This window comes from Ahaetulla prasina, chromosome 7, assembly GCF_028640845.1.
Source record: "Ahaetulla prasina isolate Xishuangbanna chromosome 7, ASM2864084v1, whole genome shotgun sequence".
NCBI lineage: Eukaryota > Metazoa > Chordata > Lepidosauria > Squamata > Colubridae > Ahaetulla > Ahaetulla prasina.
The window spans coordinates 101,879,233-101,900,143 of NC_080545.1; the positions used below are offsets into that span (position 1 = coordinate 101,879,233).

At 43.9% G+C, this 20,911-nt stretch overlaps 2 protein-coding genes across 2 annotated transcripts; both read right to left on the minus strand.

Annotated features, from left to right (window-relative positions):
- Positions 1 to 4,217: 4,217 nt before the first annotated feature.
- LOC131202612 (olfactory receptor 5V1-like) lies at positions 4,218 to 5,153 on the minus strand. Its single transcript, XM_058191715.1, has one exon. The coding sequence runs from the start codon at positions 5,151 to 5,153 to the stop codon at positions 4,218 to 4,220; it is 936 nt and encodes a 311-aa protein (XP_058047698.1).
- Positions 5,154 to 16,265: 11,112 nt separating this feature from the next.
- Positions 16,266 to 17,201, minus strand: LOC131202613 (olfactory receptor 5V1-like). The gene has a single exon (XM_058191716.1). The coding sequence runs from the start codon at positions 17,199 to 17,201 to the stop codon at positions 16,266 to 16,268; it is 936 nt and encodes a 311-aa protein (XP_058047699.1).
- Between the last annotated feature and the right edge of the window lie 3,710 nt (positions 17,202 to 20,911).

Below are 20,911 nucleotides of genomic sequence, written 5' to 3' on the forward strand. Positions count from 1 at the left end.
CAGCAATTCAAGCTTCTCGCTTCAGAGATTGTTGCTGAAAACATTGGGACAAATGGCAAAAGGTCTGAACTTGAGGTCAGGACAACATGGAAAAGTGTCCCGTGGGGTTTATATATTCATTTGTTAAATTTATAGGCTGCCCATCTCCTTGAGCAGGTGACTCTTCTAAACATTAAAAAGACAAATATAAAACAATTGCTTTTTAAAAAGCTATATAAAAAATTAGAACCAAAAAGATGGAGGGCATGGGGACGAGATCTTCGTCATATTCCATCAACCATCCCCAGGGTTGAGTGTCCCTCCTTTGGGCTCCAAGCCCACCAGCAGAACCAGGTTTTGATATCCTTCTGGAGAACCAAAAGGATGGGAGCAGCACTTACCTCTGGTGGCAGAATGTTCCACAAGACAGGGGCCTCAGCAGAAAAGGCTCTTCTCCTTCACTAGCTGGAATCAGGTGTGGCATCAGCCAAGGGTCTGTAGCAGGGTTGGTGTAGGAGATGGTCAGGCAGAGCCCAAGGGTGGGGTCCAATGCACTGTCAATTTGGAGTTGCTACACTTCTATAAGAGACCAAAGCCCAGCCCTCTGTGGATTCCATTGACTCTTAGCTGGTGCCTTGACCATTAATAGATCAGATTTTTGTGTGTAAAGGTAAAGGTTTCTCATGTCCAGTTGTTTCCAACTCTAGGGGGCAGTGCTCATCTCTGTTTATTATCTGAGGGAGCCAGCATTGTCCGAAGACATTTTTGTGGTCATGTGGCCAGCATGGCTATACACCAAAAGTGCATGGAATGCTGTTACTTTCCCAACACAGTGGTACCTATTTTATTATTTATTTATTTATTTATTATTTAAATTTGTATACCGCCCTTCTCCCGAAGGACTCAGGGCGGTTCACAGCCAAGTAAAAATACAATACTATAAATACAAATTAAAATACAGTTAAAAAACTTATTAAAATTGGCCAGAATTAAAATTTAAAACTAAAACCCATTAAAACCCATTAAAACACTAACCCAGTCCAGCGCAGATGAATAAGTAGGTTTTAAGCTCGCGGCGAAAGGTTCGGAGGTCCGGAAGTTGACGAAGTCCTGGGGGGAGTTCGTTCCAGAGGGCGGGGGCCCCCACAGAGAAGGCCCTTCCCCTGGGTGTCGCCAGACGACACTGTCGCGCCGATGGCACCCTGAGGAGCCCCTCTCTGTGAGAGCGCACGGGTCGGTGAGAGGTATTCGGTAGCAGCAGGCGGTCCCGTAGGTACCCCGGCCCTATGCCATGGAGCGCTTTAAAGACATTCACCAACACCTTGAAGCGCACCCGGAAGGCCACAGGTAGCCAGTGCAGCCGGCGCAGGATAGGTGTCACTCGGGAGCCACGAGGGGCTCCCTCTATCACCCGCGCAGCTGCATTCTGAACTAACTGTAGCCTCCGGATGCCCCTCAAGGGGAGCCCCATGTAGAGAGCATTGCAGTAATCCAGACGAGACGTCACAAGGGCGTGAGTGACTGTGCACAAGGCATCCCGGTCTAGAAAGGGGCGCAATTGGCGCACCAGGCGGACCTGGTGGAAAGCTCTCCTGGAGACGGCCGTCAAATGGTCTTCAAAAGACAGCCGTTCATCCAGGAGAACGCCCAAATTGCGCACCCTCTCCATCGGGGCCAATGACTCGCTCCCGACAGTCAACCGCGGACTCAGCTGACTGTACCGGGATGCCGGCATCCACAGCCACTCCGTCTTGGAGGGATTGAGCTTGAGCCTGTTCCTCCCCATCCAGACCCGTACGGCTTCCAAACACCGGGACAGCACTTCGATGGCTTCATTGGGGTGGCCCGGTGTGGAAAAGTACAGCTGGGTGTCATCAGCGTACAGCTGGTACCTCACACCGATAAAAGTATTTATCTACTTTCATGCTTTTGAACAGTTAGGTGGGCAGGAGTTGAGGCAAGGATACTATTTCTTATGCATGAGTAGCATGAAATAAACTTGTAGTACTTTTGAACTCTATTCCAGCTCCTGGTTTCTTGCTCTTGACAGGTGGAAGTGTGCCAATGGTCACCTGGAAGTTTCTTAAGGTTGTCAGGGAACACTATTACACAAGTTGCCTGATGTGAGATCCTCTTCATTAAATTGGACTCTAGAGATGAGTTGGGACAGTTGGTGTTGTACTAGCCTCTCTGCTGCGTAGTAACCTCCCTGCCTGAGTCTCTTGTTGCCATTTCTGGATTAGAAGTTGAATACCCCAGATTGATGGCCTTGGAGAATATCCATCGGCCCTCTCTGGGGTCAGGTGTGGCTCAGGACATCATGGCTACCATGACAACCATTGGTCTATCTTAGGTCATCCAGGCTTTGGGATGGTGGTCACATACCTGATTTGGCTTTCCTGTCAGAGCAGTGGAATAATAGGTTGTGTGAATGATCTTTGGGAAGGAAGGAGGGGAAGAGATGCTACCTAGGAAACCATCAGAAAGAGAGGCAAGAGTTCCCAGGAAAAAGGAGCGATAGTAAATTTCTATGTTGAGACTTGCAAGATCGTGTTATTGTAGCCTTGTAGTACAGGTTTCTCCAATCCAGCCGGCTGAAGAATTCTGGGAATTGAAGTCTACAAGTCTTAAAGTGGCCAAGACCCCTGTTATAGTAAATTAGCAGTGTGCAGCAGCTGCCAAAAAAGCCAACACAGTTCTGGGCTGCATAAACAGAGGGATAGAATCAAGATCATGTGAAGTGTTAAGACCACTTTATAATGCCTTGGTAAGACCACACTTGGAATATTGCAACCAGTTTTGGTCGCCACGATGTAAAAAAGATGCTGAGACTCTAGAAAGAGTGCAGAGAAGAGCAACAAAGAGGATTAGGGGACTGGAGGCTAAAACATATGAAGAACGGTTGCAGGAACTGGGTATGTCTAGTTTAATGAAAAGAAGGACTAGGGGAGACATGGTAGCTGTGTTCCAATATCTCAGGGGTTGCCACAAAGAAGAGGGAGTCGGGCTGTTCTCCAAAGCACCTGAGGGTAGAACAAGAAGCAATGGGTGGAAACTAATCAAGGAGAGAAGCAACTTAGAACTAAGGAGAAATTTCCTGACAGTTAGAACAATTAATCAGTGGAACAACTTGCCTGCAGAAGTTGTAAATACTCCAACACTGGACATTTTAAAGAAAATGTTGGATAACCATTTGTCTGAAATGGTGTAGGGTTTCCTGCCTGGGCAGCGAGTTGGACTAGAAGACCTCCAAGGTCCCTTCCAACTCTGTTGTTGTTGTTGTTATTATATTATTATTATTATTATTATTATTATTATTATTATTATTATTATTATTATTATTATTATTATTATTATTATTATTATTATTATTATTATTACTCATCTAGTTGTGTCCAGGTCTATGGATTAGTCCAGGATCCAGTTTAGATCAGTATTTGAGTTCTCACAGTGGCTGACCAGCTACTTCTGGGATGCTCACGATATGATATGGAAATTGAAAGAAGAGAATATGTACAGATTGAACTTTGAGGTCCTTGGTGCTCTCTGAGATGCCTAACAGAGGAAGAAATGTAGGAAGGACTTCCATTAATGGATCAGATGATTAAAAGGAGTGATGGTAAAAAAGAAAAAAAGAAAGAAAAGAAAACAACCAAGCTCAGAGGGCACCAAGGACCTCACAGTCCTCCTCCTCCTCCTCCTCCTCCCCCTCCCCCTCCTAGTATTAATAATATACCCATCTTAGCTCATATAACATCTGCAACCCCCATCCCCCACATCTCAGGGATCCCCATTTCTACACGTGGAAATTCTCCCCACTCTCCCAATTGTTCCTTTTCATCTGGACTTCGGGACAAAGAGGAATAAAACCCAGAAGTTTGGGGAATCTGTTTTATTTACTTTATTAATCCAATTTATACAGTCTTTCTTCTGTCCAGGGAACTCTGGGTACTGAACAAGATAAAAATAACAAAAAGGGACTAGACATTCCCTTCCAACTCTGTTAATCTGTATTCTCTAAAATCTGTTCTCTGTTAGGTTGGCGTGTTAACCTATTGCTAGGTTTTGAATGAGTTTTCATTCAGATTCAATGTCCCACCTACTCATAACAGCAGTCTCCATTTGTTTTCTCCTGAGAGTGGTTCTGCAGGAATCTTAAGAATGCCCTTCATGTATACACATTTCTTAGGGAGCAGAAACACACGAAATTCAACAAAACACTCAGCCCTAGATGAGGGCTAGATGACCTTCTGACAGCCGAGAACCTTCTTCATGGCCCCCATCACCTCCTTGTTGCGGAGGCTGTAGATCAAGGGGTTCAGCAAGGGGTTGATGATACAAAACATGGTGGAGATAAAGGTGTCCATCTCTAGAGAGTAGCCAGCACTGGGCTGGTTGTAGTTCACAAAGGCATTTCCAAGGCAGACAATCACAACAGCAAGGTGTGAGGCACAGGTGGAGAAGGCTTTGCGCCTACCGGTGTTAGAACGAATCCGCAAAATGCAGCCCAAAATATAGAAATAGGACAGGATGATGAAGAGAACAGGGACAAGGCCCACAAAGATGCTGGTGATGTGATTAGTCAATTCGTTGACCCAGGTATCACTGCAGGCAATTTTCATTAATGGGGGAACATCACAAAAGATGTGAGGAATCTGGTGGTTTTCACAAAACGTCAACCTGGAAGCCAGAGCAGCATGGATGGCTGAGTCCAGGAAGCCCCAGAGCCAGATGGCCACAGACAGCTGGACACACAAGTTGCTCCTCATCAGGTGGGCATAGTGCAAAGGTTGGCAGATGGCAGCATAGCGGTCATAGGCCATGACGGCCAGCAGTGCTGGCTCACATCCTGCAAAGCCAATCAGGAAGAAGGCTTGTGCCAGACACTGGTTGTAGGAGATGGTGTGCTGCTGGCGTAGGAGGTTCACCAGGATCTTTGGAACCACCACAGAAGAAAGGCAGATATCCAGGCAGGAGAGCTGGCTGAGGAAGAAGTACATGGGGGTGTGGAGACGGGAATCCAGGAGAACCAGAATTATGATCATGAAGTTGCCCAGCAGGGTGACCAAATAGGCAGCCAGGAACACCAAGAAAAAATGGATGTGGTGTCTCTGGAATATGGAGAATGCCAGGAAGACAAACTTTGCCTCTTGTGTTTGGTTGTGGGAATCCATCAGGAAGAAAATAGACACCTGGCAAGAGAGAAATGGTCATGTAAAGAAATTAGAATTAACTATAGGGTGAGTTGAGTTAGATTGCTGAGCTGGGGGAGAAGAACCTAATTCTTCTCCTACTGAGAAGCTCTGCAGAACATTCCTTCCAAGTTCTGCATCAGAACCGCATTCCATAAAGGTGACAAGTGAATTCGCGTGGGAAGATGACACAGTATGGAATATAGGTGGTCTGAGGAGGAAGTAGCAGTCTTTCAATCCTGCCTTCTCCAACCCTTTTCTCCTGAAGGTGACATTAAGCCTCTTTAAATTTGACCAAAACATTTTTATTTTAATCCCTCAGAAAGTCACCAGCCTACAGATAGACATGAGAGGATAGACATGAGAGTGGGACATCTTTATTTTCCAGTGGGTCCTATTCCTTTCCTTGGAAACCTCTTCCAAAGAGCACCAAATATTCATGGAGAAGATTGTGAAGAAGCTCCAAGTTCATGATGTGTGTATCTAGTTTTGGTTGTCATGATCTTTATCTATCTATCTATATAAAAGATGTTGAGACTCTAGAAAGAGTACAGAAAAGATCAACAAAGATGATTAGGAGACTGATGTATAATGAACAGTTGTGGTAACTTGGTGAGAAGGACTAGAGTTGACATGATAGCAGTATTCTAATAATTGAGGGGTTGCCCCAAAGAAGAGGCAGTCAAACTATTCTCCAAAGCACCTGAAGGCAGGACAAGAAGCAGTGGGTGGAAACATATCAAGGAGAGAAGCAACCTGGAACTAAGGAGAAATTTTCTGACAGAGAGAACAATTGACATTTCCTCATTTTCATCTAATTAATCGAGCCATTTTTGTGGTAGTGGTTAAGGCACTAGGCTAGAAAATGGGAGATTGTGAGTTCTAATCACTCTTTTGGCATGAAAGCAAGCTGAGTGGCCTTGAGCCAATCACCAGGAGACTGTGAGTTCTAGTCCCGCTTTAGCCGTGAAAGATAGCTAGGTGACCTTGGGCCAAGAAAGCTTGTAAAATGGGGTAAAATTCACTTAACAACTTAGAAATTTTGGGCTCAATTGTCGTTCTAAACAGAAGACTACCTGTACTATATTTCTGTAAGGTCTTATAAACTTTGAATGAGAACATTGATATCTTGTAATATCTTGATGTCTCTGAAGATTTCAGCTATTTTAAACGTGTTTTTTTTAAAAAAAGATAATTTAAAAATCATTTTAATTTCATTAAGTGTCACAGTGTTACATAACAGGTAGAAACCTAAAAGAGAGAGATCGAAACTCAAAATAAAGAGGAATTTTCTGACTATGAGAGCTATGAAGCAGTGGAACAGCTGTCTCTTGGGGTTGTGGAGACTACATTTATAAGTTTTCCAGAAAAAGTTGGACAGTCCTTTTTTTTTATAACTGTCTGGTTTGGTTCTGCAACCCAACAAGAAAGACACAGACTTCAGAGGATAATTAGAATGGCAGAAAAAACAATGGCTACCAACCTGCCTTCCATTGAGGACCTGTATACTGCACGAGTCAAAAAGAGGGCTGTGAAAATATCTACGGACCCCTCATATCCTGGACATAAACTGTTTCAACTCCTGCCCTCAAAACGACGCTATAGAGCACTGCACACCAGAACAACTAGACACAAGAACAGGTTTTTCCCGAAGGCCATCACTCTGCTAAACAAATAATTCCCTCAACACTATCAAACTATTTACTAAATCTGCACTACTATTAATCTTCTCATCGTTCCCACCACCCATCTCCTTCCACTTATGACTGTAACTTTGCTGCTTGTACCCTTACGATTTATACTGATATTGTTTCCTGATTGCTTATTTGCACCCTATGACTATCATTAAGCGTTGTACCTTATGATTCTTTATGAACATATCTTTTCTTTTATGTACACCGAGAGCGTATTCACCAAGACAAATTCCTTGCGCATCCAATCACACTTGGCCAATAAAAAATTCTATTCTATTCTATTCTATATTTTTTGGGTCAAAGCCTTCATTTGGAGCAAGTCATAGTCCTAGGAAGACACATAAGACTGGGCTGTCAGTGGTTACAGCTGCCTCTCTCAGCAAGTGAAAATATTTGCCATTTCTGAGCTCCCCCAAACAGAAATTCTGAGGAGGACTTGGATTCTCTCGCTCTCAATGTCAATCTCTCCTTGCCATGTCTCCCTACCCGCCCCCAATGAGGCAGCTCACCTTTGCTGGTTATCCCAGCTGTAAAAGACCAGCTGGGGCTGAAGAAGAGTCATGTTCTCACCATCTTCTCCCACAGTTGGATGCAATGAGACGAAAGTCTGCCAACGGAGATGGAAAGGAGATCTTCAGAAGCTTGTTTCTGACAAGAGAAGCAAGTCACTCGGTTGTCTGCATGAACCATGGTAGATGATGGGCTTGGGGGAAAAGGTCCCTTGGGGTGTGGGCCCTCGGAATATTCCTTCCCTGGATCCTGTAGGGAATAGAACTAGAAGGAGGCCCTCTGGGGCCAAACTCTTTCATCTAGGGCTTGCTTGGAGACAAGTGAAGCCAGACAGGGAACTGTGTTGAGCGAGGGAGCAAAGCACAGTAATTTTTCAGATTTGAAGCATAACCAATGAAGAGCAAATATTTGAGTTCAGTTACCTCCTTTGTGCCCTAAATTTATTCTCCTGTCTGTAGCCTCGAATGGCCTGGTTGCACCCACCCTGGTTGCACCCATGTTCACCCATGAAAGGTACTACAAGGTCTGACTGATTCTTTTTTCTTCTTCTTTTTTTTAAAAAATCAGCCAACAGGACTCCATTTCAGTACTCAGAAATCAAATAAATAACTGTGGTTCTCTCTGAGCTCGGTTGTATTTCTTGCAGAGATTCATGACCTAACTAGGGAACATCACCAGTGCTAGAAGAGAGTGGGGTTTGTGGAGAGGAGGAGGAGGAAGAGGAGGAGGAGGAAGAAGAAGAGGCGGAGGAAGAGGAGGAGGAGGAGGAGATCCTTGGTGTTTTCTGAGCTTGATTGTTTTTCCCAGACATTTCATGACCCAACTAGGTAACTAGGACCGCCGCTCACTACCTCAGGGAGACGGAGCCAATGCGTTGGTTCCGTCCCAGGCACCTGATGGACCCGGAGAGGTTCCGGACGGAGCTTGGGCCATTTCCTGAGGATCTGGCCCACGGCACGACTGAAGAACTAGTTGCGGCCTGGGAACGGGCCGCGGCTGGGGCTTTGGACCGTGTCGTGCCTTTGCGGCCTCTGACCCGGCGTAGATCTCAATTGGCTCCCTGGTTTTCCGAGGAGCTGAGAGAGATGAAACGCCGGAGAAGACGCCTAGGGAGCACTTGGAGGTCTAGCCGTTCCGAGGCTGATCGGACACTAGTGAGGTCTTTTACTAAGACCTACCTAGTGGCAATGAGGGAGGCGAAGCGTTCCTACGTTTCCACCCTCATTGCATCGGCAGATAACCGCCCGGCCACCCTGTTTCGGGTGACCTGTTCCCTCCTTCATCAAGAGGTTCGGGATGACCTTTGCAAGGACGTGCTGAGGAGTTTAACGGTTATCTATATGATAAAATCGTTCAGCTTCGGGATAGTTTGGACCAAGATTGCGATGATCCAGCCGAGATGACGGAGATGCGTCTTGTTGAGGTTATTTGGGATGAGTTTGATTCTGTGGCTCCCGAGGACGTGGACAGGTTGCTGGGGAGGTTACATGCAACTACATGTTTACTGGATCCGTGCCCTTCCTGGTTAGTACTGGCTGCTCAGGAAGTGACACGAGGCTGGCTCCAGGGGATTATAAATGCTTCTTTGTTGGAAGGGGTTTTCCCCGCCGCCTTGAAAGAGGCGGTGGTGAGACCCCTCCTTAAGAAGCCTTCCCTGGACCCAGCTATTTTGGGGAATTACCGGCCAGTCTCCAACCTTCGCTTTGTGGCGAAGGTTGTAGAGAGTGTGGTTGCATGGCAGCTCCCTCGGCACCTGGTTGAAGCTGTCTATCTAGACCCGTTCCAGTCTGGCTTCTGACCTGGTTATAGCATGGAGACAGCTTTGGTCGCGTTGGTGGATGACCTCTGGAGGGCCAGGGACAGGGGTTGTTCCTCTGCCTTGGTCCTATTAGATCTCTCAGCGGCTTTTGATACCATCGACCATGGTATCCTGCTGCGCCGGTTGGAGGGATTGGGAGTGGGAGGCACCGTTTATCGGTGGTTCTCCTCCTATCTCTCTGACTGGTCGCAGACGGTGTTGACAGGGGGGCAGAGGTCATCCGTGAGATGCCTCACTTATGGGGTGCCTCAGGGGTCGATTCTCTCGCCTACCCTGTTCAACATCTATATGAAGCCACTGGGCGAGGTCATCAGTGGTTTCGGGGTGAGTTATCATCTGTACGCTGACGATACTGAGCTGTACTTTTCCACCCCGGACCACCCCAACGAAGCGGTTGAAGTGCTGTCCTGGTGCGTGGAAGCCGTACGGGTCTGGATGGGGAGAAACAGACTCAAGCTCAATCCCTCCAAGACGGAGTGGCTGTGGATGCCGGCACCCCGGTACAGTCAGCTGCACCCGCAGCTGACTGTTGGGGGCGAGTTAGTGGCCCCAAAGGAGGTGGTTCGCAACTTGGGCATCCTCTTGGATGGACGGCTGTCCTTTGATGAACATCTGGCGGCCGTCTCCAGGAGGGCCTTTTACCAAGTTCGCTTGGTTCGCCAGTTGCGTCCCTTCCTTGACCGGGATGCCTTATGCACAGTCACTCACGCTCTGGTTACGTCTCGGTTGGATTATTGCAATGCTCTCTACATGGGGCTGCCCTTGAGGTGCACCCGGAGGCTACAGTTAGTCCAGAATGCGGCTGCGCGAGTAGTAACGGGAGCCGCTCGTGGCTCCCATGTAACATCACTGCTCCGCAGTCTGCACTGGCTTCCTGTGGTCTTTCGGGTGCGCTTCAAGATTTTGGTTACCACCTTTAAAGCGCTTCATGGCTTAGGACCCGGGTACTTACGAGACCGCTTGCTGTTACCTTATGCCTCCCACCGACCGGTACGCTCTCACAGAGAAGGTCTCCTCAGGGTGCCGTCCACCAAACAATGTCAGCTGGCGGCCCACAGGAGTAGGGCCTTCTCTGTTGGAGCAGCGACGCTCTGGAATGAACTTCCCCCTGGCCTACGCCAAGTGCCTGATCTTTGGACCTTTCGCCGTGAGCTAAAAACATACTTATTTATTCAAGTTGGACTGGCATAATGGTTTTTTAACATTTTAAATTGGGTTTTATTGTTGTGGGGTTTTAAATTTTTTAAATTTTAAATTTAAATTTTTATACATTGGCCTTTTTGTAATATGCTTTATTTTAAATTTTGATTTTAATTGTATATATATTGTGTCTTATTTAGGCTGTACACCGCCCTGAGTCCTTCGGGAGAAGGGCGGTATAAAAATTTGATAAATAAATAAAAATAAATAAATAACATCACCAGTGTTAGAAGAGAGTGGAGTTTGTGGAGAGGAGGAAGAGGAGGAGGAGGAAGAAGAAGAGGCGGAGGAAGAGGAGGAGGACGAGGAGATCCTTGGTGTTTTCTGAGCTTGATTGGTTTTTTTCCAGACATTCATGACCCAACTAGATAACATCATCAGTGCTAGAAGAAGTGGGTTTTGCAGAATGGAAGTGGATGAGGAGGAGAAGGGGAGGAAGGCCTGAGTACTGAGTGCATTCAACGTGCTGGTTTTGACCTAGAGAGCCTTTCATGGCATGGTATTAGGCTATCTGAGGGACCATTTCTCCCAGTGGTTCCATTACTCCCTCTGGTGCACCATCACCCTAAATTGCCTTTGGTGAGATATCCAGCTACATATGTTAGATTAGTGAATATATAATAAAACATAAAATCTAAGACAACAGGAATTCAATTCCCATCGATGTCAATCCTTCAAGGTAGATCAGGCTAGAAAGCTAATGCCATATAGTCAGGACTACTATTATTGTGACAGATCTAGGGGAAGAATCTGGTAGGTCTGAAGATACTTCCTTCTCCCTCACATTCTCTTTTGGTGAACTAGGGAGGGGCTTATTTGAGATGTTTTCTCCTCTTCCTTAGTCTTGGCTGAAGCCCTGCTTATCTGATTGTTGCCTTGTGTCGTGTCCCCCTCCCCCTCCAATGAATGGGTCTAGGAAGTTTATATCAAGCATGGCCACGAAGCCTCTGCAGCTTTGCCAAATTCCTTTCAGATTTCTCAGGGCAGGCAGGAATCCAAGTTGTGACTTCAGCAAACTAAAGGAGACTTTGCTTGACTCAAAGTTGCTTGACTCAAGCTGATCCTTTATATAGGCTGTGGGGTGTGGCTCCATGACTCAGCACTTATCCAGGCCTGCCCCTCCCTTCCCTCTGCTGATGTCGCCTCTCAGATCTCCGGAAGCGGGGATCCGTCCACCCTGAATTCTCTTCCTCTGGATCTGCTGCCGGTAATTCCAGCACGTGGCTGGCTCCCTGCTCACACGCTGTAGGAGTGAGGTTTGTTTGTTCATTCCTGACATTCTTTCCAGGCATGGGGCCAGGGCTGGGGGCTGGAGGCATGCCAGGCCGTTCCTCTTTATTATCAGACTCTGAATCTGACAGCAGGCCCGGGAGGCGACAGGAGGGGCCCGGCTGAGGAGAGGAGGGAGGACAAGGCACAACACCTTGGTAGAGGCTCTTCCCTTGGTCCTTCTTTCGTTCCCTATGCCCTCTACATCCATCCTGGCCAACGATATCTGCACCCAACAGATCTGAAGGGCAGGTGAACGGGACCTGCCAGGCACTTCTTGAATATTTGGTGTCCCACCCTGAGCAGAGGGGGGGTCTAGGACAACTCACCGCAGCCAACTTGCCATGGCCAACTCACCACAGCCAATTCACCATGGCCAACTCGCATTGGCCAACTTGCCATGGCCATCTCTCCACAGTGAACTCATCATGGGCCAAAAGTTACATAATAGTGAAGAAATGGTGGAATAGAATCATTAAATAAAGGACGCAAAAGGAGGGACAAAATGAAGTGAACAAAAATTAAAACAATTGTTTATTTATTTTAAATAATTAAATAATATCGTTGACTTGTCCCACAGTGAGTTGTCCCACACCAAGCTGGCTGCAGTGAGGTGGTGAGCTGGCAATGATAAATTGGCAGCAGTGAGTTGGCCGTGATGCATTGTCCCATTCTGCCTGAGCAGGTCCTTCACCAATGTTCTGCTTTTCTTTCTCCTGCAGCCCCAAAGGGTTGAGTGAAGGTTGAGGTTTCCATTGCTTGTTAAGGATGGAGTTGGGTTCTTCTTAGGTTCTGCAGATGTTATGTTCCCCTCCCCACTTCACAGAGCAAATGCAAAGATGCGTGTCTCTCAGTCTTTTTATTTGCTACAGACCTGATTTTCTTCAGTTGAGGAAATACTTGGAAGTGACTGTGCCAAGGCCTGCCAAGTTCTGAGTCCGTCATCTCGTGTCCAAGATCTGTTGCCAAAACTCACTGACAAAGTCCTTTAACCCTCCAACAACCGAGCTGCAGTGCACCCTTGGTAGCTTTTTAGTCCGTCACAAGGACCACATGGCAGCTCCACCCACTTTTATACCCTGTGGGGTGTGGCTCAGTGACTCAGCAATCTCTGAGCCTGCCACACCTTTTCCTCTGCTGCACACGCTTATCTTTTCGTCGCTGCCTCGGATCAATCCCGGATTGATAGACAGCAGCTGGGACTTGAGGCGTTGCCAGGAAGGAGGAGGGTGTGGGAGAGGGAGGCCTTGTCAGCTCCTCCTCCTGGCATGCAGCTGGAACTTGGGGCAGTGCCAGCAAGGAGGGTCCTGGCGAGGGAGGCCTTGCTGGCTCCTCTCCCTTACTTTCCAAGTCACTCTCGTCCATGAGGACAGGCTCGGGAGGTGGAGTCACAACAGCAGACTTGTAGAGGTGTGCAATTGGGTAAGAGGCTCTTACTTTCACGTTCTTTTCGCTTGATCAATATTGCAATGAAGCCAGTGAAAACGGAAAACCATCAGATCTGTTTCAACCGTAAAGCTGACCTGACTGAAGCCCTCTTGGAGCTTCATTGTTGCCACACTGGAGCTGATGGATGGGGAGGGTGGAATTGAGACAGCTGGGACTTCGTAGCCAAAATAAAATACTTTCTTTTGGGAACCAAGGACATTCTCACACCTGGTCAGAGGAAGGAGGAAGGATGTCACCAGGCAACCAGACGGAGCCATGATTGCACCATGTGACTGATTGTTTTGAGAAATGGAAAACTTTTGATTAGGTGAAAACTGCAGGAACCCTCAGAGTCGGTTTTCACCAGATCTCTGCCAATATGACATATCCAATAAAGTTATTCTTTGAGGAATCTATCTGCCTCGGAGTTTTGCTTGCTATGGGTGAATGACTTGGAACCCTGACAAACTCTTTGTCTCTTCTGCTAAGTCCAGCTGTTTATTTCTTTGGTTCCAAACGAGAGAAAAATCTGGAATCTGTGGGGTGATGCCTGTCCCCAGCAGATTTTGAGCCAATGGGAACTTACATATCACCAAACAAATCTTTTTAATTTAGAAAACAGGATTTTGTCTTAGGTTTGAGATAAAAACTCAGTGGTGCCTGAGGCAGTTATGAACCTACTAGGAGATTGATTGAGTTTTCAGGAATTTCTTTTCCATCTCTGAAAACAACCCCTCCTAAAATAATAATCTTTCGAAACTACTTTTGATTTCTGTATCTATTAATTAGACCACCAATATTAAAATTATAATTTTCTTCAAAAACACATATTTTTTTAAAAAAACTTTTCTAGGGTGTTTTTCAAATGTCGTACTATTATAACATTTTTTATCCTCGTTGAAACCAAACAAACCATCATTAGTCTATGCATGGTGTGAGCCGAGATATAATAAGGTAGTTTCAGCTTTAAAATTTGAAGCTGTTTTCTCACATGTAGTTATAAAACTTTTTACCTGACCAATAGTTAACTGTTAAGCTCCTTAAGGTCAGGAGTACATGAGATGCTGAACAATCAATATAATTGGATTCACAACCCTTTGTTGTTGTTAGTTGTGAAGTCGTGTCCGACCCATCGCGACCCCATGGACCACGTTCCTCCAGGCCTTCCTGTCCTCTACCATCCTCTGGAGTCCATTTAAACTCATGCCTCCTGCTTCAGTGACTCCATCCAGCCACCTCATTCTCTGTCGTCCCTTTCTTCTTTTGCCCTCAATCTTTCCCAGCATTAGGCTCTTCTCCAGTGAGTCCTTCCTTCTCATTAGGTGGCCAAAGTATTTCAGTTTCATCTTCAGGATCTGGCCTTCTAAAGAGCAGTCAGGGTTGATCTCCTCTAGGAATGAGTTCACAAAGTACACTAAACTCAGTAAACAAACAAACAAACAAACAAAATGAGGTAAGCACTAACTAACTTCACTACTTCTGTCAATGTTTCTGCTAGCTTTTAACTGGTTAAGATGTTGGAGAGGACAAATCATTTCCCTTTTTTAACGTTTTATTTGTTTCATTTATATAACATTCAATTTTCATCAAACAGTGTGTGTTCTGGGTACAGTTATGTTTAGACAGTCACATTACGCATCTTTGTTGTAATAATTCATCGCCATCATGATAGAATAACATAGCAACATAATAACATTAATACTTAACACATAACATCATCTTCTTTAACAATTCTCCACATTACCATTTCCCCTTATATCTCCTCTTTTCTAACTTCTGTTTCTGTTGCCTAGCCATTGATAGAATATGTCCCATATATAAAAAAAATATTCAGTTTCTTCTTTATCCTTAATATTAAGTGTTGATCTATCCATTTCTGCACATTCTAATATTTTCTTAATTATATTCCCCTCGGACGGGGGTCTCATCATTATTTCCATTGTTGTGCAAATGCAATTCTAGTTGCAGTTCCTATATGCAGGCTCAAATATGTAGTCTTTTTATTATATTTTTCTGGTCGAATGTCCAACAAAAATATCTCTGATCTCAAATCTATATGTTCTTTTGTCGTTTTTTTCCAGCCCTGTGTGCATTTTCGTTCAGTATTTTCTTGCTTTTGGGTGTGTCCACCACATATGAACCAGACGAGTGATGACACTTCCAACATTTAGCAGATCTGTCTTTATACATTTTTGCCAATCTTGCCAGTGCAAAATGCCATCTATAAAACATTTTATACACGTGTTCCTTATAGGCAGTCGACAATGTCAATTTAATGTTTCCATCCCACAATTTCTGCCATTTGTCTTATTCTATAGCATATCCAAAATTTTTAGCCCAGGCAATCATTGTCTCCTTTACCTGCTCACTTTCAAGTTTAATACTTAATAACTAACAATATAGTTTCTCTATCAGTTTATCATCTGTTCCACTCAATATCTGATCTAATCAGTTGGTTTGCGCCAACTATCTGACCTTCGGACCTTTTGCCGGGAATTAAAAACTTATTTATTTATCCAAGCGGGACTGGCTTGATTTTTAAATTTTTTCAAATTTTTAATTTTTAGTAATTTTATATGGGGTAGTTTAGGCTGGGTCAATTTGACGGTTTTAATTTGGCCATTATTGAATATGTATTTTAATTGATATTTTAATTTTGTATATTTAACTGTTTTAACCTTGGCTGTACACCACCCTGAGTCCTTCGGGAGAAGGACGGTATAAAAATTTAAATAAATAAATAAATAAATAAATAAATAAATAAATAAATAAATAAATAAATAAATAGTCCTGTTAACTCTTTGTTAAAACCATACATTTTGGCATCTTTCTCATAACAAGATTGCATCTGCATATGAGGCCACCATGCAATGGCTATCCCACGGCTACTAAGTTCATGCTTTGTTTTTAGCTCCCCTTTATCATTCACTATATCCTTATATCTTACAATATTTTCCATGTTGATAACATTAGGAGGTACCAATGCAGCCATCATTTCCGTTTGTAGTAAACCTTGAGGAAGGGAGTGAGTCTGAATGCCACCGATTGTGAAAATCTACCATACACCTTCATGTATCTTTTCTGCTCTGGGTATAGTCAGGAAAAAACAAGACTTGGTCTCTTGATGTTCCAGGAAGGGCTTCACAGTTGTCTTTAGAACTTCCGAGAAGAATCCTACATTCTCCTGTGTCTTGCCAGGACCTTCCTCAGGGCCCCCTTCACCTCCTTGTTGCGTAGGCTATAGATCAGGGGGTTCACCATGGGGGTGACAATGCAATACATGGTAGAAATTAGGGTGTCAGTCTCCAGGGAGTAGCCAGCACTGGGCTGGTTGTAATTTATTAATCCATTCCCAAAATAAAGGACGACCACCAGCAAGTGAGAAGAGCAAGTGGAAAATGCTTTCTGTCTACCTGAGTTAGAACGGATACGCAGGATGGATGCAAGGATGTAGAAGTAGGAGATGACCACCAAAAAGAAAGGAGTCATTCCTGCAAATATGGTGGCTATGTGTAAGGTCAACTGGCTCATGTGTACATCACCGCAGGCAATCTTCAGCAGCGGTGGGAGGTCACAGAAGATGTGATGGATCTGATTATCTCCACAGAAGCGTAACTTGGAAGCCAAGGCTGTGTGAACTGCTGAATCCAAGAATCCCCAGATCCAGATGATCACAGCTGTTTGCATGCAAACATGTGAACTCATGATGCAAGAGTAGTGCAAAGGTTGACAGATGGCAGCATAGCGGTCGTAAGCCATGATGGCCAGCAACCAGCATTCTGAGCCAGAGAAGGCCATCAGGAAGAACATCTGGGTCAAGCAAAGGTTGTAGGATATGGTGTGTCTTTGGAGAAAGAGATTTGAAAGGATCCTGGGGACGGTGACCGTTGAGTAGCAGACATCCAAGCAGGATAAGTGGCTGAGGAAGAAATACATGGGACTGTGAAGGTGAGTGTCCACCAGGATGAGAGTGATGATCATGAAGTTACCCAGAATGGTGACCAAATAGATGGTGAGGAACAGCAAGATGAGATAGACCTGGCCACGTGTGATGTTGGAGAAACCCAGCAAAACAAACTCAGTAACTAGAGTGTGGTTGCTGAAATCCATGGGAATTCAGGGATTATGTATCACAAAGATCTTAAGAAGAACAGCAAATGAATTTTTTTCCTCTTATTTCTACATAAATACCTCTTGCCCAATATTAGATCTGGAATCTCCAGGTTTTGTAGTGCAGGAAAGAGAGGGTAGAAATGCTGAAAAGTCCAACTTTATTACTTTTGCTTCTCTCAGTTGAAGGATTTTTCCTTTCAGAGAACCTGCTGAGATGGTTCAGAATCCAGCTCATGCCAAAATCAGAGACATTATTGTCTTTCCTGCAGCTTTGGAAATGATCCTTCTTTTGAAAAAAGCCTGTGAGTAGAAGCAGTGTGACCTAGCAGGAGAAAGAAATGGATGGGTGAATATTAAAACAACGTAATAATCATTGATTAACAACCATGTTAAGATCTACCTCATGACCACATTAAGGATGAAGAAACAATGGCGAATTTCATTGTTGTAATCCCTATTCTCCGTTTAACATTTTTATTGAGTTATAAGATAAAATAAGATACAAAATACAAATAGGAAAATTGGGGGAGGGGAAAGAGAAGAGGGAAGAGAAGTGAGGAAGAGGAGGAAAAACAGACAAAGAAACCTTGATTTCTGACTCTCTCTGTTGCCCTTAAATAATACATTAACATCAAATCACAACTTTTGGTTTTTTCATAATAATATAAGCAAACCTTTTCTGGAAAGAACTATCAATCTAATCAGTAAAACCCAAAATCGAAGTTTCGTCCTTTTCCAGTTCAAGCACAATGTTCCACAGAAGAAGAGGTCTCCATGTGGAAACAGAAGTACTTCTATTCTTTTCTTTAATCAAAATAGTATTTTTTGCTGTTTCAGCCAAACTCCATCAGCTTCTGCAACCATTCGCCCATGGTAGGAATCAATGGGTCCTTCTATTTTTGTGCCTACAATAGTCTTGCTGCTGTCAACATATACAGTAGTGGCCAAAATTGTGGAAACTTTTTGGGAAAAGTGTATGTTCTAAAACTAGCTAATAACACAACTATTTTTTTTGGGGGGGGGCAGTAGTACCATACAATGATATATCCATGGAAAGATAATTTAATCAAGAATGTAATGCAATAACTTTTATGAAGGATTTGCTATTAGAATAGCAGTTGCAGTAGAAAGAAGAAAAGGGAAACAGGTAGAAAAACCGAGATAAACAAAAATTATCACCATGTCAATTAATCCTTAGTTGGGTAACCTTTAGCATGAATTATGGCCTTACAATGTCTTCCCATGGAGTGAACCGAGTCTTTGAGTTCTGCAGCTGTTCTAATGTGAAACCAAGATTGAAGGATTGTTTCCATTAACTGGGTTTAATTGCTGGGTTGCGTCTAACTAACCAGTCTCTTTAGTTGGCTCCAAAAAACTCCAACAAAAAAAATGGTGTTATTAGCCATCCAACCACAAAAATATACTTTTCCCAAATGGTTTCCACAATTTTGGCCACAACTGTATAGTAACAAAGTTCCAAATTTTTTCTCCAGGTCTTTTTCTGTTAAGCCCAAAAGGAAAAAAAAATATTGGTTTCATCTTTATCTCCATTTTCAAAATTCACTGTATTAAAATTGCAATCCCTATTCTCTGCTATGTTTGACTGCTGGGGTGTCCCCCCCCACAACTCCTTATGGGTTGCAGGGACTTCTAAGAAGCCTACATTTAAGTATGTACATTATGATACATTCACGTATCATAAGAATGAAAAAAAAAAGTGGTTTCTTGGATGGGTGGTCAGTGCGGTCAGTCACCAGTAGAGGTCTCACTGGACAGAAGATCATGGCATACAGGCTACGAATTGGAGGTCTCCTTTTGGAAACTTTTCTTTTGAGATTAAAATGTATTTTGAGCCTTTGAGATATTGTGATATTTTGAGGTTGGAGAACATTCTGAGACTGTGAGCCAATTAGATTGATACAGATTTCGTATAATTGCTTGGGGTGTGGAAAAAATACACACAACTAGATAAATAACTAATAATTAATTATTACTTAATTATTTAATTAATTATTAATTAATTTATTATTAATTATTCCCTCAACACAGTCAAGCTATTTATTAAATCTGCACTACTATTAATCTTCTCATCGTTCTCATCACCAATCTCTTTCCACTTATGACTGTATGACTATAACTTGTTGCTGGCAATCCTTATGATTTATATTGATATATTGACCATCATTTGTGTTGTAAATGTTGTACCTTGATGAATGTATCTTTTCTTTTATGTACACTGAGAGCATATGCACCAAGACAAATTCCTTGTGTGTCCAATCACACTTGGCCAATAAAAAATTCTATTCTATTCTATCCTAACTATCTAAGATTTCCTGGATGCTCCAATATCATAAACCAGGTGGACCAGAAGGGGGCAGACTATTCTGATCCTCGCTTAAAACTACCTCCTTAAACCAGGGGTCTCCAACCTTGGCAACTTTAAGCCTGGCGGACTACAACTCCTAGAATTCCCCAGGAAGGTTGGAGACCCCCGCCTTAACCCTTGTTTAAGGGTTCCTTGTTCCTTGGGCAAGGAAGGCCTTTCTGCCACCAAAGTATGTGTAAATATTATGGTTGAGAAAGACAAGCTACTTTGATTGCCAACTGCAGCCATATGGACAGTGATGCATCAAGTGGATTGTGTTAAAAAAAAAAAGAACTTCATGCAACTAAAACTAAACAGAGATTGCTGGGTTGAATCTTGCATTCCTGGTCCGCTCACTTTCTTCTCTTTCCTAATGCCTCTCTCTCCTTCCCAGGTTTCATTTCAGAACTGAAGACACTTCTTGGATGAGGACCTAGAACATTAAGAGTTGGAAGGGACCTTGGAAGTCTTCTAGTCGCACCCCTGCTTGAACAGAAGACCATATACCATTTCAGATTAATGGCTGTCCAGTCTTTTTTGGAAAACCTCCAACAATGGAGCAACCACAACTTCTGATGGCAAGATGTTCTGCTGGTTGATTGCTCTCATCGTTAGGAAATTTCTCTTTAATTCTAGGTTGATTAGCTTAGCAAGCTTCTCATCTTGCTTTTTGGTGTTTTGGAAAATAATTTGACCCTCTCGTCTTTGTAGGAGCCTTTCAAATACTGGAAGGTCCTTCTTCTCATGAGACTAAACATACCCAATTTCTGTAACTGTTTTTCGTATGTTTTAGCCTCCAGTCCCTTAATCAACTTTGTTGCTCTTCTCTGCACAAAAGTGAAATGCTTTCAAGGAAAAAACTCACTGGAGGTTTTTAAAACCATTTGTCTGAAATGGTATAAAGTTTCCTGCCTGAGCAGAGAGTTGGACTAGAAGACCTCCAAGGTCCCTTCCAACTCTGTTATTCTGGAAAGAACCTCAAAAGGATGCTGGATGGACCATAAAGTGACTCACCTTTGCTGCAGAAGACCAGCTGTGGCTGAAGGAGAATCACTGTCTCTCCATGTTCTCCTGCAGTTGCAGTCTCACACAATGAGATGTGATGTGACTTAGTCCAACCTCTGACCACAGAGCAGGGAGGGAGATGACTAGAAGCGCATTCTCACAACAGAAGCAGCACTCCTGGTTCCTGCATTGTGCAAGGCAGGTGGTGGTCATGGAAGAATGTGCCTTTTTAAATTTATTTGCATTTATATCCCGCCCTTCTCCGAAGACTCAGGGCGGCTTACACTATGTCAAGCAATAGTCTTCATCCATTTGTATATTATATACAAAGTCAACT

Bases quoted from the DNA above. Each gene is read 5' to 3' on its own strand.
- LOC131202612 (XM_058191715.1), bottom strand. From the start codon at position 5,153: ATGGATTCCCACAACCAAACACAAGAGGCAAAGTTTGTCTTCCTGGCA.
- LOC131202613 (XM_058191716.1), bottom strand. From the start codon at position 17,201: ATGGATTTCAGCAACCACACTCTAGTTACTGAGTTTGTTTTGCTGGGT.